The sequence below is a fragment of the Leishmania mexicana genome, chromosome 30 (assembly GCF_000234665.1).
Source record: "Leishmania mexicana MHOM/GT/2001/U1103 complete genome, chromosome 30".
NCBI classification, from domain to species: domain Eukaryota; phylum Euglenozoa; class Kinetoplastea; order Trypanosomatida; family Trypanosomatidae; genus Leishmania; species Leishmania mexicana.
Genome location: NC_018334.1, coordinates 673,305 through 698,836, shown reverse-complemented (window position 1 = coordinate 698,836; position 25,532 = coordinate 673,305). Strand labels below are relative to the sequence as shown.

Genomic DNA, 25,532 nt, shown 5'->3' with positions numbered 1-25,532 from the left:
GGGCGTCTAGGAGCGATACGGTATCCTTTCATATTATTTTCCTTTTTTTTCTGTTTATCGTCTTGCTTGTAACGGAGGCGACTGCACGCCTGCTTGTGTGTCCGTGTGCCCCTCCGTCTGTGTCTCCACAGTTCTGTTGATGTACCCGCACTCATGCTGCTTCGGTTGTGTAAGCGAGGCAGATGATTCATGCTTGCTCATGCCGCTTTTTTGCTGTTGCACATACTCGGTGGTCTCACCACACAACCACATGCACATCCTTGCGGTCGCCTACTTCTCTGGTTTCGTTGACTTTGAGGCGTGCCCTGAGCCGACCATGCTCCACGGCCTATAATGGAAGGCCTCATGCGTAGGGCTTCTCATTTTTCTTCTGATCACTCCCTTGTTCTGCATATCATCTCGCATGCTCTACGAGCAGCGAAGAGTAGGAGGGGAGGGGGGTTGCGGCCGGCGAAGCAACACGTGCAAGCGCAGACACCCAACACCTCAACCGAAACTGTTGGAGGAGGCCGCTTTGCGGCTCGGGTTGGTCATGATGACGTGTTCTCTCCTTTAATTTTTGTTATTTTTCGCTCCCATCGTCCGTTCTTCATGCCGCCTTTTCAATCCCGCTTGGTCTCTCCACTTTTCACTGTGTGGCCTGCACATCTTCCTCCGTCGTTTTCTTACGCTTGCGCCTCTGATGTGCGGTGTGCAGTCAAGGCGGCTCTGGGCCACTGCCCCCTCTCTCTCTCCCTCTTCTCTTTTTTTTGTGTCCTCTCTGACTGACTCGCTCTCTAACGCTGCCAGATTTTCCGTTGGGACTTCTCTGGCTCGGCATGGGACGCCTCCTCGTCACAGGGCCTCCGCTTGCTCACCGGACGACGCCACGGCTGGTGCTGCTTGCATACGCGCCACAAAGGCGCACGTTATTTTAACTTTTATTCTCGGTAACGCAGACACGCCACAACACACAGCATTGTGCGAGACATGTTTGCTTTTTCGCTCGCCTCTGTGTCCTCTTGACTACCGCTGAGCATGTGCGCGTCGTTCTTTGCATGTCCTGCGACTCTGTGCGTGTCTGAGGAGCGACAAATGACCGCTCCTTGTGTGCGCTACTCGTTGTACTCGTGCGCGAGTATGTGGCGACGCTCTCGTCTCTCTTGCTTCTCCTGCTCTTTGCCGCTCACCCTTCCACCTCGGGGCCGACTCTCCGTCCGCCATTTTGTGCGCCATCCCTCGCCCCACGCTCTCGCGCCCCTTTTTTCGGCGCTCTTGTCAGCAGCGAGTGCACGAGTGAGCGGAGATGAGCCGCGGCCTGTCAACAAAGGCGGGCGGACAAAACAAACAAACAAAACTACAGAAGGACAGCAGCGCCATTTGCGCTGCGTGGCGCACCACCTCTCCACCTCCTCCTCCATTCTCTGGAATGGACGTGAGGGAGTTGAAGGGGATGCCATCCGCTTGTGTCTTCCACCGCCACGCCAGTTGCCACCTTTCTTCACACGTAGGAGAGGAGAGGAGCGATAGGAACGGGGTGCAGCGGCGAAGCGGTTCACCTGCATCGGACTTCTTTACCGCTGACTGGACGCTGCTGTTTCGGATGTCCTTTGCTTTTTCGTTTTGTTGGGACGCGCAGCGATACCTCCCCCCTCCCTTGGCGATGGTGGCAGTCCTTGCCCACGGTGAGGGAGCGCACCAGCGATGCCGCTATTGCCACCCTTTCCTCCCGCTCTTTTTTTTTCCTCTTGCTTCCCCCCGTAAAATTCTGCTCGATGCGTTGGCCATGCGCATGTATGTGCGCATACTGCACATTGGCATCTCCGTCGCTCACGTGCGCCGCAACTCGCACCGCGCACGCTCTGTCCTTGCGGGAGGCACGCGCGTGTGCGTCTGCTGCTGTGGACGTCTGTGTGTGCGCTGCCACCCCGCCTCTTTTTCCATCTCGCGTTCTGCCGTGCATTGTGTTGCAGATTTTCAATAACGCCATGTCTGCGGACGGCCCCAGCGTTGATGCCCCTCTTCCCATGGTGGCCGATATTGTGGAGCGTCATGTAGATTTCATCTCCAGCACAGCGGCAGCTTCGTCTCCGGCGCTCGTTGGGCCCGCGCTGCGTCCCATTCAAGCAATCCCAGGCCAGGCCTTTCCGGTGGTGAGGACGCGATACTTGTACGGCCGGCAGCGTACAGTTGCGGGCGAGGCAACTACTCATCTATCAGCGCTGCAGTCCTCTCAGGCATCGTTGCCTTCCGCTTCCGCCGCCGCACGCGTCACAGGCTTTAGCGCACATGTGCAGCCCCGCGATGCCATCACCGCATCGGCAGACCCGTACGCGGCGGGCGGGGAGTTCTCGAACTTTCCTGGCACCCGTACGGGGATGCATGGTGGAGAGACGGAGCTTGTGCTTGCTGCCGGTGGCTCTGCTCAGCAGCGCTTGGCGGCACACCAGTGGTCTGTCTTGGAGTTTGAGCAGCTCAAATTTGGCTACTACGTGAGACCTGTGGATGTCTCTTACTCAAAAGCCGATGACACTGGGAAGGAGGCGGCGGCCACCACGTGTCCCACCTCACCCGCGTCATCGCCCTCTTCTTGTGTACGCGGTGAGGCGTTCTTCTCGTTGGTGTTTCAGTGCCTTCGCAGCACAGTGCGCAAACATCAGCAGCTCGCGCTCGAGGTTCTCCTCGCACACCTGCGCGGCTTGGCGATGACCACCACGGCGTCGAAGTCGGCAAGAAGGACGGAGGCGGTGGCGTTGCGAGACCGCTGCCTGCACGGCCCTGACTGTGCCCCGTTCGTCTTTTTCCTTCTCGAGATTCTCGTCTCGGCGGGGCACCCGGCGATGATCGAGCTGGCTGCGACTTGCTTGCTGCTGCTGTTCCGCGGGATGACTCGCGGTGAGCCGGCCGGTTCAACAGGGAGTACAGCAGCCCCGGCATCTGTAGAGGACGCCCTCGGGGGCTGCAGCGCTGTTTCGCATTTCGTGGAGGCCGTCGCTGAGCTTGGCAGCCCGGCAGGGGGCGCTTCGGAGGAAGATACGGAGGAGGGTCTCAGCAATGTCAGAGGCGTCGGCGTCGAAGGCAGCGGAGCTGAGGAGCCGGCAGATGACCCTGATCTCCCGTTTAGCGAGGTGTCGGAGCTGCTGCGCGGGCCAGATGCCCGGCTGGGACTGGAGCAACTAGGCTTTACGAGCAAGGTGCTAGAGGCAATACACCCGCTGCTGCGGAACGCCTCACCGGCTTCGATGGTGGCGAGGGGCGAGGGAGGGGAAATGGGTCGCGAGGGCGTCGAGAGCGAGGCACACCGAGTGTGCGTCGAACCGACCGCAACATCGTCAACTCCTTCCTTCTCTTCCTCTCTCGCCTCGATTCATGTGGAGGTGCTCTTTCTGGAGCTGCTGCTCTGCGGAGGCGTCGGGGTGGGCCTGCGTGCGGCGTGTCGGCGCGTCACCGAGGACCCTGCCTTCCTGACCTGGGCTGAGGCACAGCTGTCGGCGGTGGTGATGGGCCGCCGGCGACTCGAGGACATTGCGGAGCTGCTGTGCGTGCTGCAGCACCTCTCGCACGTTCCGAGTGCGCTGCACACCCTCCTTTGCGGCTCCTCTGTGGTGAACGTTAACTTAACCGACACCCTTGACTGCGGAAGTGTGGCTGCCGCGGCGGCGCGTCAACATGCACAACACCAATTCTATGAGACGTGGCTTCTTTTCTTTACTCTTGTCTGCTCCACAAGCGCGGCTGAGGTACGTACGGTGCGCCACGCATCCGCCATTCTGTGGTCGATGCTCATCCTTCGCGCATGTGCGCGTATGGGGCACAACAGGAGTGGCACCGGCAATAATGGCGAGACGGGCGAGGAGGACGCAGGGCACTCGAAACCCGCGGCCAGGCACAGCGGTTACGGCATGGTGCAGGACGTCAGCGACACACTGCTAGCTGAGGGGATGCACGTCGGCGGCGGCGTTGTGATGGAGATGTGGTTCCTCCGGTACGCGAGTGAAGATGGCACTGCAAGCGCTGCTGGCCACGCAACTGGCAGCTTGGAGCACTACTTCCTCGATGCTGCGCGGATGGCGCTGCATCTGTGTCGGTCTTCAGCGGGCACCGGGTCATGTGTGACCCCGGCCGATGTCTCCAGCCGTGACCGCCACGACGCTGTGCTCTTGGAGGCGACTGTGGCACAGCGCGTGTTGGCAGAGATGCGATGGACCGCCAGCGCACACTTCCTTTCCACTTACATTGCGCGAATGTGCCACCGCTCGCCGGCGGTGCGCTATACGCTGTGCAGCACTGAGGGCGAGACGGAAGAGGCGGTGCAGCTCCTCTTGCGTTCAGTGGTGATGGACGCCGGGCGGCTGACCAAGGCCTTTGCGCGCTTCACGTCTCCGCTACTGTCTACGCCATGGTCGGGCAGTGCCGATGGGCTTCGAAAGGCCGATGCAGACGGAGCGCACCCCCACACCACCGGTGGCGACCTCGCAGCCGTCCCTGTCGGCGCTCCAACGCACCACCTAAAGGCTGTCTCCGCACAGGTCAGCGTTGTGTCTGCTATCCGCGCAGTGGAGCGTTGCTGGCGGAGGGAGCCATCAGGAAACACCGCGTCCAATGATCGCGCCGTGGAAGCGGACTCCGGTGGTCGCGATCGCGCGCTGTTGTTTCTCTGTCTGGACGCTGCATCGCTCTATGCCAACACCCGCCTTGCCGCTGCTCTGGCGGAAGTGTTCCCCGCCATCGCCGCTGACATGGTATTTGGCTACGCGGCACTACTCGCTCACGCGTTCGAGGAGGCATTCCTCCGTATGCGTGACGGCACCGCTGTGCGACTCCAGGTCGATGAACTGTGCACTATGGCAGAGGCCGTGCAGCTGTTGCAGCATCTCGGCAACAGCGGCTCTAGCGTTGAGGCAGCAGTGCCGCGCTCGACCTTGTCTACCGCAGGCGCGCTTCCCAGCAACTCGCCGGCCGCACGCGATACTCGTGAGGCGCGTATCGCAGCTTTCTTCCTTGTCCACAGCGTAGCGGTGTCCAAGCGCTGTCTCGACGCTGTGCCCGTATCGCTGCTGCTTCTCCTGCTGCGTCCTCAAGTGGAAGCCAAAACGAAGCAGGAGAGGGCTGCTGCTGCCCCCCTGGTACCCGCCGCTACGAGCACCGTTGAGCTAGTGGCTCTCATGGACTCTCTGCAGTCGGGGATCGAGCTCACGCCTGTCCCTGTCATGCCAGGCAGCGGCGGCGACGCCACCGACACGTCTGCCTCGTTATCCTCAGCGGCGGCGGTCTCCGTTAGTGGTGCGCCTCGTTGCTGGGCTCTCTATCCGCTCTTCGACGCCTCTTTTACAGCCAAAGACGTGTGGGCCAGCTGGCTGCGCCGTCTTTTGGGCCTGCACCAACGCGTGAAGGACGTGCTTGGCTGGGATGGAATGCTGAGTCACGTGCTGCTGTGGACCCTGGCACATCGTCGAGAGCTGTGGAGCACCGCTGGTGGCGACACCTGCGAAGGTGCAGAGTCCGGTGTGCGTACATCAGCCCTCTCCCCCTCTTCGGCAGCCGCGTTGTGCGAGCTGATGGTGGACCTGTGCGCCATTCTGCATGCACTGTCAGCTTTTTCCTGCGGCTTGCGCTGCTCTGCCGACTCGAGCACGGCGATCTCCGCAGCTGCGTCACGCACACTGGAAATCTCACTGGCGGCGTACAGCGACGCACCTTCTGAGGAGGGCATGCCGCTGCTCCTCCACGCGCTTTTGGCGTACGTGGCGGCGCACTGTTCTGCCCGCACGGCGCTGGCAGCGCTGCAGGTGCTGCTCTGCAGCCCGGTTCTGCCACCCTCCTCCACAATCGCTGCAGGCGTCGAGGCGCGTGGTGAGCCTGGCGACGAGCAGCAGTCTTCCGGCTCTCCAGTGCCGACAAGGCCTGGCTCACGCGGCACAGCTGCCACCGCGCAGGTGTGCGCCTGGCTGCAGTCCTGGGCAGCAGCGCAGGGGTGGCGGATGCAATCTGCTCGGAGCGTGTGCTGGAGTTTGGACGATGTCGTCGCGCTTGTGCAGCTGGTGGGGCCTCACTTTCGAAACGATAACTTCAGCGGCCGCAGCTGCGCGTACGAAGGGGGTGCGACTGATCAACATGGGACAGTGGACGCTGCTGCAGCAGAGGTGATGCTGACTCCCACGGATGCCGATGCGAGGCTCGCTGCGAGGGATGGCATGTGGTGTGCGCGCTGCCTTACTGAGGGCCTCCTGCAGTACTACGTGCAGCAGCGCATCGCCACCAGCGGAGGTCTCTCTATGATGGAGAAGATGGTGCTTCGATCGACGCTGCAGGATCTGGATTGGTACCCTTCCATGCTTTGGCCCCAGGTGGAAGGCGAATAACGACCAAAAAACGCACAGACGGCGCGTGCCGATACGTGCGGGGGTTGTTTGCCTTCCACGCAGCGTTTCTGGTGTCCGGCATGCGCACACGCGGAGCGAGTGCTATTCGACGTTAAACTGGAAATAAAAAAATGCTAACCCGAACAAACGAGGGAAGCACTGCCGCCAACCTCACGCGTAACGGCCTCGCCAGCAAGGGAAAGGAGCGCACACACGAATCCCCCACCCCTCAAAACAAAGCCAAAGACCGAAGCAAGCCACATCAAGGCGTGTGCTTGGCGCAGGTGTTGCTGTTCTCTCTCTTCCTCTCTGTGAGGCTCCAGCTCCTGCCACCGCGAGTGCATATCCGTGTCACACACCAGCGAAAAAGAAAGCCAAAAGGAGGACCCCCTCCACCCACACGCACACACAGAGCATGCATCTCGCAGTCGATGGGGCTTCTCTCTTGTCTGACTGGAGAACTCTCTTAGCGCCACTTTCTCAATCATTTCCTCTCCCGTTTCTCCCAGTTTCCTTTCATCTCCGCGTGTGCGTCTGTGTGTGTGTGTGTGCATACTGCTGCTGCGGCTGCCGGCGCCGCACAACCACCCTGGTGACACGATGCAGTAGAAGGAAGACATTACAGAAATCAACGAAAGACGGCGCATCAACGCACTCCTGTGGTACTTTTTTTTTGTTTTCCTCGCCCTCTTTAACACATCGCTACGAGTGTACGAGAATACGAAAGCAAGCAAGCAAGCAAGCAAGCGGGCGAGTGGGAGACGGCGCTGAACAGCGATCGGGCTATAGAGAGTGCGGCTGGCGCGCCGACGGTATTTCGCTATAGCAGCTGATACCGCTTCCTTTTTTCTGTTGGCTCCGCATGCATCTACACGATTTCGAAGAAAACAGCGATGTCATCGTGATTGGCGGCGGCTGATTCTTCGTGTTCCTCTGTCTCTCTCTGTGTGTGTGTGTGTGGTCTTTGTCTCCCCTTATACACGTAGCGCCCCGCCCTTTTCTGTGTCGTTGTGCCCCCCTCCCCTCCCCCTTACTAGCACTGTAGTCGGAGGAGCAGCAGCAGCGGCAACGCTAGTGTGCCGCGTGTCGGTCTGCACGGCCAACCGCATGGCAGGCGCGTGCTTTGTGGCATCAGTAGCAATGTATCAACGACCGCAGCAGTACCAAGAAGAGCAGTATTTGCAACTCTCGCTGAACTCACTGGGTGCACTCACCTCATACTGGCCGTCACGAGCCCCGCTGGGGTTTGCCGCGGCACATCCACGCTGCCGCATCGCAGCGGAGGCGCGTCTTCTTGGAGCGTACCACCACAATGACGCTGAGAGCGAGTACGAGGCCGCGTGGACCGACTGGGCACGCCAGGTGCCGTTCGGGGACTGGTGGGTGTCCGACGTGGCGGAGCGTATAATGCCATCGGAGCGGCGGTTTGCCAGCGATGTGCAGTTCATGGACGCTGCAGGGGATATCGTGGACGATGCTCGGTGGTATTCTTATCACGTGCCGAACACCCTCCCTGTTGATGCGAGCGCGACGTTAAGAGGAGGAGAGCGCCGCTGCGCCGCTCGGCCTCATCCACCGGGCACCGCCGGCGCGTCACCGTGGCGGCATACGGTGCCGCAGCGCCGTGCTCGCACTTACTTCGAGCACAAACAGCAGCGCGGTGTGACCGCTGCGGCTGCCATCGCCACAGGGGCCGTGCACTCTGGCCTCGACAGCGAAGATTCTCTGCGGGACGTTTCCTCTCTGCCTGAATACCCCTACCCAGGCACCAACGTCCGCGGTGCAGCCATGAAGGCCGGCTACCTGGGCGGCGTCCTGGTGGGCCACCTCGTCTCCTTCTTGGTTCAATCCACCGCGTCCGATGCCGGCCAGTACATCCTCAACCCCTCTGCGACTGTGCCCTCAGTGAGTGCTGACCTTGCGGTGCAGGAGCATGCGCAGCTGCAGTGGCGGCGCGTGCTCCACTGGGAGGTAGGGGTGGAGCGGGAGGAGGAGCGGCGACGCAAGCACGCGGCCGCCCCGGCGTGTAGCAATGCGTGCGAGAATGCGGCGCCAAGCTCTCAGAACGGCGATTATCCTGGAGGCAGCTGGATGTACTCGCACTGGTGGCTAAGTCGCCCTTTGGTGTTGGGTCGAGCTTGCGTGCCCCCTTCTCCACGACCAAGCTCTCGTTCTGCCCACGAAGACATCCGTAGTCACGCTGAAGACAATGGTATTCACCAAGTTTCGCATGGTCCGGCGTGTGCCGTGGCAGCAGTTCCACCGTCGACGTCCCTCTACGCATATGGTGATCATCCCGCTTCCCTTCCCTTGTACATGACGGAAGGCTGCAATGCTTGTGCTTCATACTCGACTCCAGGGCGGACGACAACAACGACCACTGCTCAGTTGCCAGAGGAAGTTACTAGACGAATGAATATGGTAGTGTCGTCTCCCGCTCGGGGTGGGCAGCAGCCCCGCCGGCGGTGTTCCTCATTCTTGTCGGCCGTGCATCTTTACGAGTGCCGAGCACCGCCGGCTCTGCCGTCGCCGTCGTTCTCCGCGATATATGACAGCCCGGCGCACTGGTGGCGTGCATTTTTGCGTTGTCCATGTTGCGCCCATGTGCGAATACTGGACGTCAACTTCGAGGGTGCCCAGACAAGAAAACTCGAGGGCTGGGCAATGGTGGGTGCGTCTGTGGGCTCAGCGGGGCAAGCGACCGGGAGAGTTTTGCCTCCGTCCGCGTCGCCACCTCTGCGAACACTCGATTTACAAGCCAGCAACGATGGCAATGCACCGTCGGATGCACGCTCACGACGGTTTCTGTTGGAGGAACGCCAACTGCAGCTGCAGACCATAACCAGCCGGGCAGACTGTGTTTCCTCTGCACGTCCTCACCTCCTGGCGCCGGGGTTGCGATACGTCACTGAAGTGCACCTCACTTCGTCCGCGACGCTGCACGACATCGGGTTCCTCGGTGAGCTGCCCGCTCTCCGTCTCGCGGATGTCAGCTTCAACGCGAGTCTCACTGACGCCGGCGTGCGCGGCCTGTGTCGGAGCACGTCGCTGCGTGTGGTTGACGTGAGCTACTGCCCTCAAGTGGACGCAGCCGCCGCAGAGCTGGTTCGCTGCCTTGTGGAGTTGGAAGAGCTCTACCTCTCTGGAACGGGACTAACAGATGCCACCCTGCGGACCGTGGCGGCGCATCTACGCTCTAGTGGTGGCACCTCGCATGACGCATTGCTTGTCACCGAAACTGGTGCGCCGACAGCAAGACAAACACCTCATTCACCGAGCCCCGACGGCGGGCGACGGCTGAATGTCCTGCACGCATGCGCGTGTCGTCGGGTGCGTAATCCATACAGGGCCCTCGCCCCCATTGCTGTGATGCAGCGGAATCAAAGGAGGCAGTGGCGCGGCGGTGGTGTGGTTCACGGACAGAGCTGTTGGACGGGGCTGCAGGAACTGCGTCTCTCTGCCGTGGCCATGGGTGAGCTTCACCACGAGTCAGATCAAAGCCAAAGCGGCAGCAGCGACACGAGCGGATCACAGAGCGAGAATAGCGGTAGTGAGGTCGGCGCTGCCGCTGAGCGCGTGGCAGATGCAGCGAATGAAGGCGCAGAACTACTGTCGAGTCTACTAGAAAGAGGACAGGAGGCGGCGCTACCTCAAACACCTGACAGGTCGCTACCCGTTGTGTCGTCATCTTCCCTTCCATCGAGGGGCACCGCAGCACCAGCCGAGAAGGTGTGTGCGGGAGCAAAGGTGGCGGCTGCGGCTGACGTGCCCGGGGTGCTGACCACGCCACCGCCTTTTCCCTGGCAGCGTCTCGCGACGCTTGTCTTCACAGACACAAAGTTCAGATGCGCTCTGGGAGACGTTGGCCGGCTGCCTTCTCTGCAGTACCTTTCGCTGTGGCGTTGCTCAGTTGAGGAGGGTGGGCGGCTCGGTGCCGGTGAGGGGGCTCATCGACCTTGGCTCAGCGGTCTTGAGCAGAGCGCACTTCTCCACACAGTGCACCTTGACGGATGCAGCGCGAGCGCCATTCAAGATGCCGGCAGTCTGCGGATTCTCGCTCGATTGCCGTCTCTCCAGAACATCTCTCTCTCCCACACGGATATCCGAGATGCCGACCTCGACGCGTTCGTGGCAGCTTTATGCGAGGGCGGTGCCACGGCACCACAGCACCAGTTTCACCGCCTTTGCCTCCGCGCCTGCGGTCGCATCATGAACATTGGCGCCCTGGCCCTCTTGTCCTCCGTGCGCTCCCTGGATCTTAGCGACACGGCGGTGCGGCAGGAGGTACTGGATGCGCTGGGGAACTCAGCTGCGGCGCAGCGCAACGGTGGCTTGCACGCGCTGCAAGTGCTGAACTGCTCCGCGTGCTCACTCATTGTTGACCTGAGCCCTGTCGCTCACCTGCGACACCTGCGCTGGCTCAACGTGAGCCACACACCCCTGACCACAGCCGCGGTGGCGGCGCTGCGCTTCTGCTCCGCATTGACACACCTGGCGCTGAAGAACTGTGCTGGAGTGCATCACGTGCGTGATATCATGGCGATCGCCACGCTGGAGGTGCTTAACGTTCAAGGATCGGGACTGTACGACAGCGACGACGAGGATGAGGAAGAGGGCGGGGAGGCCATCCCAGGGGCAAGGCGAGTGTCGGAGCACAGTCGGCGCCGCAGCTTCATGCCTGGAACACCACCGCACAACTTCAGTAATCCTCTCGGGCACCGTGATGACAGCCAGGCGCTGAAGGAGGGCTTCAGGAGCCGTTCCGCCGTCGCTGACGTCTTCCCGGGCGACGATGAAGTGCTTTTCACCTCTTCTCTGCACACGCTGCTGCTGTCTCACACGCGCGTGCGATGCATCCGTCGTCTCGGCCTGCTGCCGTCGCTGATGTGCCTTGACCTGAACAACACAGCCGTAACAGACGCCGAGCTTGTGAAGTTCGTGTGCACTGGCGTGATGGCGGCCGACAAGAGAGCATCAGATGCAAGTTCGGCACTTGCACGAAATCCACCGGTGGTAGTTCACTCCCTTCGCGCGCTGCGTCTCGACGAGTGCGCTGGCCGAGGGCGTCGCGGCCCACCTCTGCGACTCCTCTCGCTACAGTTCTGCCGTCGCATCTTCTCTGTCGGTGTGCTGGGGCTGTGCCCGTACCTGACAAAGCTTGACGTGTCCTCGAGCAACGTGACCAGTCAAGGGCTTGTTGGCTTGCACCGCAGCACGAGCCTCGTGCAGATGCGTCTGCTTTCCTGCAAAGGTGTGCATGATATGCGTGCGTTGCATGTCATTCCGAGCTTGGCAGAGGTGGACGGCAGCGGATGCAATGTGCATAGTGGCCGCATCACAGGCGCTGACGTGCGTGGTGGCAGTGGAACCCATCTTGCTGCGGGTGCCGCTGCTGATGGAGGGAGGGGAGGAGCTGGGGCCAAGGAGAGCGGAGGGCGCTTGTCGCCGCTACCCCTGTTTGCCCACGCTGGCGACGTTCCACATATGACTGCTCCTCTTTTGCACTCGGACCTGCTCCAGGAGAGCGGCTCAACGGACGACGACATCGCGGCAGTGCGGCGTGCGACGGAGGGGACTTTGTTTCGCACGACCGCGCTTTTACAGGCCAGCGCTTCCGTTTCTTGTCCTCTTGGGCTTAAACGTGGTTGCCAGAGGCTCGTGCTGGATGGGTGTGTGAATATCAGCAGTTTTGCAGAGCTCAGCACGCTTCCCTCCTTGCTGGAGTGTTCCCTCTGTAATTGCCACGGCATCACCGCTGCGAGTGCCGCTGAGCTGATGGCACTGCCGCAGTGGGGGCCATGGGCATCCGGCACAGACTCACCTCAATCTGTCGAGGTATCGCCGGTGCTGCCACGCTCTGCACCGTTCGCTTCCTTGCGCATCCTGCGCCTCTCGTCGTGTCGGAATCTCACCGGATCCTTGGCGGGGCTGGAGCTGCTGCCGCAACTGCGCTGCGTGCATGTCGACCGATGCGGCATCACGAGTGTGTCCGAGGTCGTGGCGGCCCTTCAGAGTCGCGTCGTACTTTAGTGGCGCCGGGTAGGACTTGAGCGAAGGGTGAGAGAGTGTGTGCGACTCTGTGCTAAACGTCCATACACAAGCACGCAGGCATACATTCTTCTCTGCGCCTCCGTGGTGTGGCGCTGATCGGCATGCACCCCCCCCCTCTGCACCTTCCTCTATTCCCTCTTCTTGTGCCTCGCGAAGGCGCGCCACTCCCGCCCCCCTCTTCCGATCCTATTGGGCTGGGGCTCATGTGGTCCAGCACCGCGAGTGGCGGTGCCGGAGTTTCTCCTTCGCTTCCTGTTCGCGGATGCCGCTTCTCTGCTTGTGGCTCTGGGCGACTGCTCTGCTGGGTAAGGTGGTGTACGCGTGGCTGTGTATGCGCCTGCGTGAAGGAGTGTATGTGTGTCACGGCGCTGGCTGACATCTCACTCCCTGTCGGCTGCTTGTCTGTTTCTCCACCCCTTCCCCAACCAGCACCGCCTACATCCTGTTCCTCCACTGGCCTCATGCGTTGCCCATCCACGCCGAAAGGCGGGGCAGGAGGGGCTAATGTTGTTGCATAGATGCACCCCTCTCTGCGCACAGATGCGGATGCCACCAGAAACGCGCACGCTCGTTATGGCGACAACCTTGCGAGGCTGAGGTGTGTGCATAGGCGTCTGCCGACGCCAGCCTAACGAAAAGCAAACCTCAAAAAATGGCTCCGGTGGCGCTTCTACTTGGGACTCACTTTCGCATTGCTCTATTTTCTTCTGTGTGTGTGTGGAGGGAGGGAGAGAGAAGGGGGAGGGGGCTGAGACTGCGACGGCCACGTTGTCTGCCTCCCTCCATCTTGTCATGCTGTCTTCCCCACCCGCGCGCGCGAGCTGAGGGTGACAGCCAGAGGCTGTTCCTCCTCCTTGTTAACGTTGACCTCTCTCAAGGTTTGTGGTGGTGTCTGCTCACCGCACGCCTCTCGCCGTGTGCGCTACTCTTACCCCGAAGTGCCGATGGTGTGCCGCTTTTTCTCCTTTTCCTCACCGCTTGCACGGTTTCCAGGTGGCCCACACGGTGATTCCTACATATCCTTCGATGCGGGCACTGCGTGTGTCGTGCGCGCTCTTCAACCCCCACTGCCCCGCGCCCATACGTATCTTTGACCATGCGTGTGCGTGCTGCTCGAGTGCGCATGAAGCAGCACGCACACGCACGCCTCTCCCTATACGTTTTTTTCACCTCACCTCCATCAAGTGATGCCCCCCCCCCCAAATGGACGCTTGCATTGCCTGTGCCTCCACCCGCTCTTCTCGCTTCGCCTGTGTCAGCTCCTCTTTGTCTCCAGGCGTGTCACTGAAGAACCCAAAAAGAGTCGGTTTTTTCTTCAGTCATTCCCTCGAAAAGCGCGTCTGTGTGTGCCTGTGTGCGCGTGTGTCCCCACCTGCTCTGGTGTAGCCTTGTCCGACCACGACTAAGGAGCGACAGTAAACAACAGCAACAACACCAGAATACATGCGCATCCGCCACCTCCCTCCCTCCCTCCTCGTCTCCTCGGCACGCGCACTCGGACGCGATCCCTCCGCTTCTGATTCGGTGCGCAAGTTGGAGAAGCATGCTTGCATGCTTCTGCTCAGGTCGTTCGTCAAGCGCATCTCTCCCTTTCTGTGGGTGCCCGTGTTTCTCCTGTCTCTCTTTCTGTCTCTGTGCGCGCTTGGAGTGGTGTGGCCGTGTTGGCCCACACATCAAGAGTGGGCCGAGTACGTGCTACTGCCCCGTCCTACGTCCAACGTAGCGGGCCGCGCGCGACAGGCGCAGGGCGCGTCAAAGGAACACCAGAGGCGTTACGCAGCAGCAGTGTTGGAGATGGAGCGCCAAGGAGACGTTGGTGCACTTGGCAAGCGGTATCCTGTAGCCCCCATCCGCACCACCATCTTCACCGGTGCGCCACAACAAACGAAAAGATGCACAGTGCCGCTGCTGTTTTTCTTATAGCACTCTTCCCTGTATGTTGCGCGAATGGGCGTCTCGTTGGACCTCTCGCTGCAGCGAGAAGCCAAACCTCGTAAACACATTGTGCGCACATGTATGTGTGCGGACCATGTGGAGCGACTTCAGTCCGGCGAAGCCAGATGCGCACGCTCTTTCTCTCTCACCCGGACGCAAGCCATCTTCTCCCCTCCATCACGCGGGGGAGGTGTATGAGAGAGGAGGAGGAGATGAACACCACGACAACTGCTTCGCTATGCGGTGCCTTCTCGCTCTCAGCGATGAGAGATGCACGCTGACGTATGGGCATGCAGGTGCGCATGTACGCATGCGCACTACCGCCGAGCGGGCCGCTGCTAGTGTATTTCGCGCTGTCTCTCTCTCGGTGTTCAGTGCACTGCGCGCTTCCTCACTGCTCGACTTTCCACGCCTCCTCTTCTTTTATCCTCTGCCTCTCTGCTCCCACCCCGGCGCGCTTTTTATGTGCTCTCTCTGCGCGTGTGCGTGTGCGTGTGCACGAATCACTCTCCCAGAGCCGTGCATCAGCAGCGCGCATTTCGCTTCGCGTTTCGTCATCTTTTCGCCGAAAAAAGACAAAAAACATCTTCCCAAGAGAAAGGCAGCATATGGACTTGATGCGGGTATCATCGCTTCGACGACCGTGTCGCCATGACACCCGAACCCCCTCCCTCTCGCTCTGACCTCGTCTCCCATTATTCATACGACGCCTATCCACGCTCGTTTCGTTTCCATCTTCACAGACGCGTAACGTAACTCTCTCTTCTCCCTTTTTTCCATAACTGTGCACCGAAGGGCGCATCTGCCCAGCGACGCGCAGAGCTCTACTCGCCGGCTAAAGGATCGCGCCAGTTGGAGGCCTCTTCCGAGCGTCCCCCCGCCGCTCTCGTTGCGTTGAGGGGGGTCTTGGCTTTCCTCTGCATTTCTTTCTTTCACGTCTTGCCATTTCCTTCGGTGGAGAGCACTGTCCCCCCCCCCGGAAGACCCGCCCTCTCCGTCGCGCAATGTTAGGCGGGGCAACTCGCCGTCTTCACGTGCTGTGGGGTCAGAACCTCGGTAGCTATGTACCGCCACACAGCCCCTCCGGCCTTGTGCGTGGTCATCTGCTCCGCCGCTACCCCGTCTCCGGCGCTGTCACCGCTTCATCGCCGGCGCAAAGGAGCGACGCAGATGTCGAGGCACACGTGATGTCTGCGGAGTGGCTGCCTGCACGTACCCCTGCCGAGGTAGTGCTCAACGCCAATGAGTTTTCGACGTTTCATGCCGTTCCTACGGCGACTCCGGAGGATGTGCAGTGGTGCACGCGCTACCTCCTAGCCACTTCCAGCACCTCTGCAGCTTCCGTTGGGATGGAAAGCCCAAAGTTGCATGAAACGAAGCTGACCACCTCTACAGTCATGAGCGACGTGGGGGACACCGTGAACAGTTCCTACGAGCCACCTTCTGACAGAATAGACACCGCCTCTCTCCACTTCCCCTCCATCATCACCAGTCTACATGCTCTTCGCCACGTTCTCCTCGAGCATGGACGCCTTCTCGCTGGGTCTGAGGCCCTGCAAACTGGTGTTCCCATCTCGTGCATCTTGGCGGAGCACGAGGAGGCGCAGATGTACCTGACATGGAGCCTTGGGTCACACCAATCGGGCCCATTGGCTCAAGGGATGTTGCCCAAGCCATCTAATCTCGCGCGTGATGATGACGACGATGGCAACGCCGGTGCTTCAGTTGGATCGAGGGAGGCGACGGCGCCGTTGACTGACGGATGCGTGTTTGCGATGGAGGAGACGGCGGAAGGCGCTGGAAGCACCGCTACGCCCCATCAACATCTCGACCCGAGGGAGAGGGAGAGACGGGAGCGTCTGGCGCGACTGCGCCACCGTTTTCAAAGCGAGGTGGCACACCTTCACAGCTACGGGCCGCGCGGCAGTTTTGCGGAGGCCTTTCAGGGCCCGATGCCCATCAGCGCTGAAGGTGCACAGGGCAACCCGTTTCTGCCGATGGTGGAGCCCCGCGTTCCTTTGCTGACAGTGGCGACGTCAGCAGGCAGCGGCCTCGCCGCTGCCATAAAGGCGGCAGCTGTAGCATGGGCGTGTTGTGCGTGTGGAGTCAGGGGCAGCAGCGCCAGCTCGTTGCGTTGGGGCGTGTATGCGATGGACATCTTGTGGCGTCCGGCACCCGCGACGGCACTTGTCGCTACATGGTGGGCTGGACTTCTGCACCAGCACCAGCACCAATCCTCAAGTAGCACTGGCAACTCTGCTGGAAACTCGCATTCATCGTCCTCCGATGCGGCGGCTCAACACAGCTTGGAAAGGCACCCGCCCAGTCTCACAGGCCCGGCTGGTGAGCGGAGCGAGGGGTGCCGTAGCGCGTCAGAGAGGTGGGTCGAAGGAAGTAGGACTACCATTGCGCCCTTGCTTTCGCCATGTGCGCCCAATTTCCATGTCCTGATCACCGGTGGCGACACGGCTGATCATTTTCTCCTACCTTTGATGGCTGGTGTGGATGATAGCATTATTAGAACACACACCAAGAATGCCCATCCGAGCGAGAACATCGACGTCACTGCACAGAACGGCGGTCGGAGCGGCGGTAACTTATCAAGACCACGTGATGGGGATTCGGCTGGTGCGTCTTCTTCAGTGCCGTCGGTACATCGCCGAAGGCCTGAAGCGCTTGCCATGGTGCTGTGCTATGGCTGTCCCGCGGCTCAAGTTGCACATCTGCGCGCGATTCGCCATTCGTATCTCGTCCAGAAAGGCATGACCGATACTTCGGCGACTATCGAGTCTCGAGGAGCGCTCAGCGGACAGGGTGACGCGAACGTGATCTCTGATGGAGAAAGTAACGCAGCGACATCTGGCCAGAGCGACGACTTGCCGCCGATGAGGCAGGTTGATTGTGCCACCACTGGGGTTGTGGAGTTGTGCACCGAGACTCCGGCGGTCTCCATGATAACAGCATTGCCTCACGCGGTGAGCGCTGCTACACCCTCTTCAGTGGGGACTGCAAGTCCGTTATCGCTCTCATATCATCTACTTTGCTCAGGCCCTTCCTTGTCGCTACCCTCTGGGACACAGTCGGTGTTGTCGAATGGTACAGCAGCAGCACAACCGATGACGTTCAAAGAGATTGCAGCGTGTGTCTTCGAGTCTGGCTTGCTGGAGCGGCCGCTCCGTCACGCAGACCTTCGTCACCGTCGCCGGGGGGCGTGTGTTGGTGCTTCGCGGGAGTCACTACGCGAGCCGCATGCGGTGTTTGCCCCAGCTGCGCTGCACCGGGGCGTGTCTTTGCAGCAGGGGTGGTCCTCTCTCTGCTTGGCACCGCAAACGTATGCTCCAGCGCTCTTGAGCACACTGGCGGAGAACCACTTTGGACAGCCGCTGCGCTCCGGTCACAGCTTCGACGCGTTGTGCCGCAGAGGGCCAGCTCCGTCGCCGCCGCATGTGCAGATGGCACAAGAGGTGCTCCGATGCGCCACCAGAGGTGGATGCGTGCACAGACAAAGCTCAGAAGGCGGGCATCAGATACGCAAACATGCAGACGCGGGCTCGCCTCCTTCACGGGCGCCTGCATCCACAGCGTCTACGATGTCGCCAACGTGTGCGAGCGAAAGCCCCTGCGTGAATGAATGGCACCTGAACTATGGTGTGGTGCGTGAAGTGCAATGGAAACACGTGTGCGGGGGCTTCACACTTCCCCTGACCGCCGTAAGGGGCCGCAGCTCCCCGTACTTTGTTCCATGCCTGCTGTTTACCGACCTGGCCGAGGTTGCGTCAACGATCTTCACGAATGGGCATGAGGGGCGATCATCCCACGCAGGTATCGACACAATGCAACCGAGTTGGCCTGCTGCATCGGCCTACCCGGACGGGCATAATAGCTTTCCAGGAGAGGCACTCAGCGCAGGACTTGGCGCCTCGCCGCAAGCGACTCTACGATACTCTGCGAGTGAAGAGTCCAGGCAGACACAGGCACAGGTGGCATGTGCCGTAGCGGCAGTGGAGGACAGCGTCTTCGAGCTGGGACGCACGCATGATACGGAGATGCTGGGCTACCGCGGCGTGGTCGCTGGCAACTATCTATTTATATGCTGTTACCCGGATGCCTGGCAAGACGCGGTGAAAGATGCGTTGATGCGGAGGTAGCGTTGCGTTTTCTGCATCTTCGTTGCTGACCGCGTGAGGACGAGGTAGTCTTGAGCGCTAGTGGACGTTGCTGTTTGCCTCGTCACGCCGCACGCGCTCGAATGGCGGTGGGCGTGCTACAAACACTGCTGCTGTTGTTTTGATTCTCCAGTCGAGTTCTCTGCTCCGTTACTTGGTCAGCTGAGGTAGTGCATCATGCTCGCGCTGGTCACTTGTCACTGTGCGTATGCGTCCTACACGGCACCCACTCTCTCTCTCTTGGCAACAGCGGAAGCCAAGAGAAGCACCTCAGGTTGTAGCAACGCAACGGAAGGAGGGGACGGGAAACAGAGACAGCAGCACCTCTCCACGTCTTAGTGAGCGCCCCGTTGCCTCTGCCTCTCCACCGCCCCTCCTCTCCTCCCTCTATGCTATTGAAGAGGGAGAGAGTCGTCGTTCTCCCTTCCCTGCCCCGACTAGCGCCACCACCGGCTATCAGCACGCTCTCTCTCTCTCGTCCTATGCCCTTCCCCCCCTTCCCCCTCCCCAACGAAAAAAACGAACGAATAGCGAGGGATGCCCATCTCCGTTTTGTCCGGCTCCACTGTCCTCCTCGCGCGCCTTCACTCGCTTCGTCGATTTTTTTAAAGTTCTCCTCTCTCTTTTTCATCATCATTACTCTCCCGCATCGATCTCAGTGTCGCGTGCCGCGTGCGCTTTCCTCTAAACATCTCTTCCCAGCCGATCCCATCTTCTCTCTCTGTCACGCCCGAGGAACACCCCAAAAAGGCGCCCCTCCTCCTTATCTTTCAGCCGCGTCGCGTCTCCGTCCCCGCCACCGCTATGCTGCCGCGACTCACTGGCACGGATTGCTGCCACTGTACCCATCGTGCTACGTTTTCGCCCTTGAAAAGGCGTACCGTTTGAAGCCCCATGTGCAAGAACGCCGGCTCTGTCTTCCGCAGAAGCAAAGTTGTACCCGCGAAGGACGAGGACATCACTACAGGAGGCGACGCTGGTGGTGCTCGTGCCTGTGAGCACAGATATAGGTGGATCACTCGAGCCTCTCCTCCCTCCCTCTCCCCCTTCCCGTGCTTGATGACGCCCATGATGCTGCTCCGGGGTGCTGTGCAGCGCGAGAGAGCCGCTCTCCTCGTTGTGGCGCTAACCCTGTGCCTGCTCCTGCCGCCCGTGCGTGGCGCGGACTCGCCGTTCACCCACTACAGCGCCGTGCAGAGGGAGAACACGCGCAAGTTCCTGCAGGCCTTCGTGGACGCGAACCCGCTGCTCGAGAAGCTGCCGTCAGTGGACTTCTGCGAGTGGGTCTACTGCGAGTGCACGAGCAAGGGCGTGGACCTGTACCTGGATGAGAGAGCCATGGTGCAGCTGCCGGAGCTGTCCTCTGGCACTGCTGGCAAGTATGTGCTGGTCACTTCCATCACTCTCAGCTACGGCAAGGACACATTGAAGGGCACGCTGCCGGCGAGCTGGGGGAGCCTGACGCGCATCGAGTACGTCTCGCTGTACTCGAACTCGCTGACGGGCACCCTGCCGCCGGAGTGGGCGCAGATGAAGGCGGCGAAGTGGTTCCTGCTGTACCGCAACGAGCTGACGGGCACCATTCCGGAGGCGTGGAGCAGTCTGCGCTACATGACGTGGGCGTGCCTGGACGACAACAATCTGACCGGAACACTCCCCTCGTCGTGGGGCAGCGCACCGCAGCTGGCGATCATCGAGGCCCGGAGAAATCGGCTGACCGGGACATTGCCGCCGACGTGGGGGAGTCTGCGGAAGCTCAGCTCCATCACGCTGACGGAGAACAATCTGACCGGGTCCCTTCCAGCGGAGTGGGTGTCTGCCCAGACGCTGTACGGTGTGTCCGTGGAGCAGAACAACCTGTGCGGCTGTGTTCCGAGCGCGTGGGTGTCTCACACTTTTCCCTATGGTATGAGGGTCGACGGCAGCCTCTTGGCCGCCGATTGCTCGACAGCCAACGCGTGCAAGTGAAGTGTGGCGCTTCTCAGACCTATCTGAGGGACAGGGGAAGTGGTGCTGTTCATGTGAATGCAGTCATGGGACCTTTGATTGACGTGTTTTTCCGCGCGTCGCATGCTGGCGTTTTTGCCGCTCGAACACTGTCAGGGAGCAAGGTAGAGAGGAAAGCAGCAGTGGCAGGCAGTGATGATAGAATGCGTGCTGGCGCCGAGGAAGCTGCTAACAGGCACATGGACTGAATTGCTCGCTGGTGCCGATATTAGTGGGTGGCTCTTGTCACCTCAGCTGCACAGCTTGCGCTTCTCTACTGTGTCCGTCTCTGTCTCTGTCTCTCTGTGCGTATTTTTAGTGTGCACTTCCGGTGATGTATGTGCGCTCCGGGTTTGTCTCAGCGGTGCATCGATGGAAGAGTCTGGGCGCGGGTACACACACCTCTTCCTCCTTATGAGCCGAAGGGCTTTTCTTTCTTTTCCCTTCTCACCCCCTGCGTTTTGCTCATGGGGCATCTCTTGCGTGCTTTATACTCTCCCATTTTTTCCTAATCTCATACTCCCCGCAGATGGCCGCACTCGTCACTCCGAGTGACAAGTGGAGCAGGATGTATTAGCCTTCATTTTGTCCGTGTCTCTTCTTCCCGCTTATGACCACTACTGCGCTGTACCTCTCCCGCACGTGACCTCCAGATCCTTTATTTACATGCGCCGGCGCTTCTCTGCTCTGTGGTCGTTTGCCATAGGCTCCTCCCCCTCCCCCTCATCTCTCTCTCTGTTCCGTGCGTCTATGCGTGTGCACGGGCGATGCTGTTCTCGTACGACTGCAGACGAACCCCGAATGCAGCGCGCCAAACGAAGGGGGCAGCGAGGGGGGTGGAGGGACACAGAAAGCCACCAAGAAATCTAAACACCACCACCAACAAAGTTGAAACGAGGAAAGGGAAGTGCGCGGGTGCGCCCCACAAGCCGGCGAGGGCATGGACCTGCGCGACGGAGGAGGGGGGGGACACGAAACAGAGCACGGAAAACAAAGAGCACACACGAAACGATGGTACATGCAAACGGGAAAAAAGTAGAAGAGGAAGGATGATGCTGAACGCGCTTATCGTCTCTAGATTCTGGCAACTGTGTTGGATCATCTCTCTCCCATCTCCTATGTATGCTGGGTGCGCAATGCCTGTGCATCTTTCTCTCTCTCTCTCCATGTGCGCGAGAGAGGCGCTGCAACTTCATCTTTTCCTTCTACAGGGCTGTTCACGGTTTCGTGTTTCCCATTTGCGCCTGTCCGACGAGTCTGTGTCTTTCTTGTCCTTTTGCCGCTACGTGTTTACTCGTTTTTTTTCTTGTGCTGTTCATCACCTTCGTTTCCCTCGTCCGGAGTCCCTACCTGAAAGCGCTCATTGCTCTCAGGCCGTTTCGTTCTGTTTTTGAGTGTGTGTGTGTGTGTGTGTGTGTGTGGCTCATGCAACTGGTGCGCCTGCATGTGTGCCCACCTCCCTCCTGCTTCTCTCTTTTGTGTCCTTATTTGTTCATGTTAGTGTCTCTGTCTTATTTCGTGCCATGTCCGCCTTCGTATATCCGCCTGCTGTGCTCTCGTTCTCGTTTCCTTGTCTACTCCTTGCTCCCGGTGTCTTGTCACCTGGCCGCCCTCCCCCCATTCCCCCCCCCCTCACACTCCCCCCACTCCCCAAACGAAAGGCAACATGAAGCGGCAGTGTACCAGATGCACGCCATTCTTTTTTTTTCCTTTTCTGCTTCGCGAGTGGACATGGGATTGCATGCGTGAAGAATGTTTCGACAAGGAAAGCAGCGCAGAGAGGGGGAGGGGGGATGGGAGAGAGGGGCAGGATATCAGTGCAGCAGCGACAGGCCACCTTGGCTAGCAAAGCACAGGCTGCCTCCTACTCTCTAAATGTGGTGTGAGGATGTTGTCTGACTCTCTCTCTCTGCCCGTCTCTGCCTCGAGTATTGTCAAGTTCTTTGAGGGGGATCGCCTAGGAGGATAGATCACCCGTTCTTTCCCTCCCCCTGTCTGTCTCTCCCTCTCTCCAAATATTGATCTTCGTCCGTTCTTCTGCCTTCTTACTTTGTTTATTCTTCTGCTAAAGGTTTGCGCCATCTCTCTTCCCTGAATGGGGCTCACGGTTGGGCGTGTGTATCCCTCCCCGCTGTGCCTCGACCCTCCCCCCTCTCCCTCTCCCTCTCCCTCTCCCTCTCCCTCTCCCCTCTTCCCTCTCCCTCTCCCTCTCCCTCTCCCTCTCCCTCTTTGTTGGCTTTTTCGTTTGCGTTGCGTTGTGTGTATCTGTGTGTTTTCCCTTTTCACGTGCTCGTGCTCATCACATCACGTGCTCCTGCCTTTTCTTTCATGCGCCCTGAAGCAGGAAAGAGAAGTCTGCAACGCGGCGGTGCGTCCTCTCCCTCTCCTCCTCCCCCCTCCCCCTCCCTCCGAATCTCTCTCTTCTTTTACTGTCGCACGGCGGTCTCTCGTGATGCGAGCGAGAGGGGAGGGCGCGCGAAGAAGCGCGTGAAGGGAAGAGGGGGTCATTGGGTGGAGGGGGAGGGGAGTGAGGGGACAGCCTGCAGGAGGGAAAGACAAACGAAAGGGAGGATAAAATATTGCAACAGGGGAAGCGGGGACGCCGCGCAGGCACGATGAGGTGGGATGAGGCCGGCGCTCTCTCCACCTTGTGCGCTGGAATATGCATGCGGCGGACCAGACCAGTCCTTTGCCGTTTCGTTTGCTTTCGGCTCTCTTCGACGTACCATCGTTTGTTGTGCGCACTGCAAGTGCGCTGCGGCGTGTGCTGACGTGTGCCCCAGTGCTCGTGCTTGGTAAGCGCGCATGTGCATGTGTGACTTGCCAGGACAGCAGGTTGGTGAGGAGGCGCCTCTCCCATCGGAATGGCGTCGTATGTCCCTCGAACCTTAACTCTCCTTTGCCCACCCCCTTCCCCACTCTTATACGCGGCAACTGTGTTCAGTTTCCGAGGCACGCGGAGCCAAAGGCTTTTCGGACTCACACGTGCGCACGTGCAACATGGACGTTTTCAGGTGGTGCCCTCGTGACACCCCCGGCAGTTCAGCTAGGTGGTTAAAGAGTGCAAGCAGTTTAGCTGAAGCCCCACGTCCAACCCGCCCGGCTCCTTGGCCCACAGGAGCGGAAGAAGAAAACAGAGAAGTTGCCTCCCTCCCCCCTCTTCTTCCTTCTCCCCGTTCTTTCTGCCCACACCTCCAACCTCTTTCGACGTCGTCGCCCTTCGCTGCTGTGCGCTCGTGATGCGTCGCCACTTTTGCCGCCCTTATCGTTTCTCTGCTTGCTCATGCCTTTCTTTTTTTTTGTTCCCGGGCCCGCGTCACGGGCTTTGCTTTTGCTGTGTGCTCCTCCGTGCTCCCCCTCCTCCTTCCCACCCCGTGTAAAACGTTTGTTTGCTTGTTTCTCTTGCGGGGAATCTTTTCCTGTTCGTGTCCTTGTTTGCTTTTCACGGTAGTCTTTCCCTCTTCCTCTCACTCTCGCCTCTCCATCGATCCCCCCACTCCTCCTCCTCCTCCTCCTCCCCTTTCCGCTCCGCCTGTTGTGGGAAGGAAAAGAGAGAGTGCGCGCCACCCCACGGCTTGGTGCTGGGATTTGTTTTTGTTTTGTTTTCCAGCCCTCCTCCCTCCCTTATTTGTCCTCGTTGTGGTCGGCCTATGCGCCATCCATCGAAGAACTTCAGCCAGGGCTTCTTCTGTCACGTGTTCGCTCGGCTGCTTTCTCTCCTTGTCTAGCTGGTACTCATATGCTCCTCTCGTTCTCGCGTTAATCCGGTCGGGCGGCACAGCTGCGAGCGCGTGGGCATCGAGGGTGCACCCGCTCATGTTTCTTTCCCTTTTTTTTCGGTCAGCGCCCGGCACTTCTCCTTGTTTGCGGGTCACCCTCCCCTCCCTTCCTCACTGTTGTACTGGTCTCTCTCCTGAGAATACTGTTGCTCTCGAGGCCATGGTGTCGCCTCGTGCCCCTCCCCCCTCTTCCCCCGTGTAACGGGAGAAGGAGCAGACGGGATGAGTTGTCGCCGTGTATCAGAGATCAGCGAAGAGGCAGCAGTATGATTGGTAGAGGGGAAGAGGGCGGCGGCGAGTGTGTCGCAAGCGGTGGCCGCTAGAAACTGACTCGAGTGGGATGGAGGGGAGGGCGTGAAGGAGCAGTAGTCTCAGGCGGAGCGTGAGTGCGCGTGTGCTTTCTGATATATCGCGCGTGTCTTTCTCCTGCGTGTTCTACTTATATCTCCCTCTGTGCACATGCGTTTGCCTGTCTGTTTTTGAGGCGTCTGGGAGCGCGTGTACATGTACACGGCTGCGTACATCTACCACGGTGTGACGCACCAGGTGCAACCCATTGCCCATTTTTCTCACGGCCTTGCTTTGTGGCGCTCGCCAAGCAGAGGCGGGTCCGCAGTCGCGGCCAACTGAGCGAAAATCGGAAAGGAAACGGATGTGGGCAGCCCCTCCCCCCGGGGGTGCATCAGATTCGAGGCGCGTTGCCGCACACAGGATACAGGCGCCCTAGTGAACATGGCACCATGGCCTCTCTGCAAGCCACAGCACAACGACGCGCTGCGCAAACGAAAAAAAAACGAAAAGAAAACAATGAAAGCTCGGACACTCCGAAGCGTCGCTGTCAGCTTCTACACAGGCTTCACCCAGTGAAACTGAGGAAAGAGGAGGAGGACTTCAGCCGAACCAGCTCGCGCAGCAAAGCGAGAGTGGGGGGAAGAGGAGGCAGAAGCTCTACGCACGCCATGGGCGTCGGAGTCGATAGCTGGAGCTGCTTGCGCCTTGTGCTCTCTTTTAGGAGGAAGAGGTGGAGTCCATACAGGCGGATGCGCGCTCCCTTTTGCCTGGCCCCGCCACTTCCTCCCCCTCTCACTGCGCACGCAGCTCGCGGAGAGGGGGACGACGAGTGCCCCTCAAATCCAAAAGAAAAGGATGCGACGCACGAGGTGGCTCGCACGTTCCCAAAGGAACATGTGCGCATGCACGCGGAAGAGAGGTATTGATGTGTTGCGAGTGGCGCAGAGGTCCGTCTTGCACTCGGCCTTGGCGGAAGCACTTGC

At 60.0% G+C, this 25,532-nt stretch overlaps 4 protein-coding genes across 4 annotated transcripts; all 4 read left to right on the top strand.

Moving 5' to 3' along the window:
* Positions 1-1,754: 1,754 nt before the first annotated feature.
* LMXM_30_1490 (conserved hypothetical protein) lies at positions 1,755-6,341 on the top strand (the record flags this gene model as incomplete). Its single annotated transcript, XM_003877620.1, has 1 exon — positions 1,755-6,341. One exon carries the CDS (start codon positions 1,755-1,757, stop codon positions 6,339-6,341), a length of 4,587 nt encoding a protein of 1,528 aa, XP_003877669.1.
* Positions 6,342-7,481: 1,140 nt separating this feature from the next.
* LMXM_30_1480 (hypothetical protein, unknown function) lies at positions 7,482-12,371 on the top strand (the record flags this gene model as incomplete). The annotated part of the gene is made up of 1 exon (XM_003877619.1): positions 7,482-12,371. The coding sequence occupies one exon, from the start codon at positions 7,482-7,484 to the stop codon at positions 12,369-12,371; it is 4,890 nt and encodes a 1,629-aa protein (XP_003877668.1).
* Positions 12,372-15,331: 2,960 nt separating this feature from the next.
* On the top strand, positions 15,332-18,475 carry LMXM_30_1470 (hypothetical protein, unknown function; the record flags this gene model as incomplete). The annotated part of the gene is made up of 1 exon (XM_003877618.1): positions 15,332-18,475. One exon carries the CDS (start codon positions 15,332-15,334, stop codon positions 18,473-18,475), a length of 3,144 nt encoding a protein of 1,047 aa, XP_003877667.1.
* Positions 18,476-19,552: 1,077 nt separating this feature from the next.
* LMXM_30_1450 (surface membrane protein gp46-like protein) lies at positions 19,553-20,461 on the top strand (the record flags this gene model as incomplete). The annotated part of the gene is made up of 1 exon (XM_003877617.1): positions 19,553-20,461. The coding sequence occupies one exon, from the start codon at positions 19,553-19,555 to the stop codon at positions 20,459-20,461; it is 909 nt and encodes a 302-aa protein (XP_003877666.1).
* Between the last annotated feature and the right edge of the window lie 5,071 nt (positions 20,462-25,532).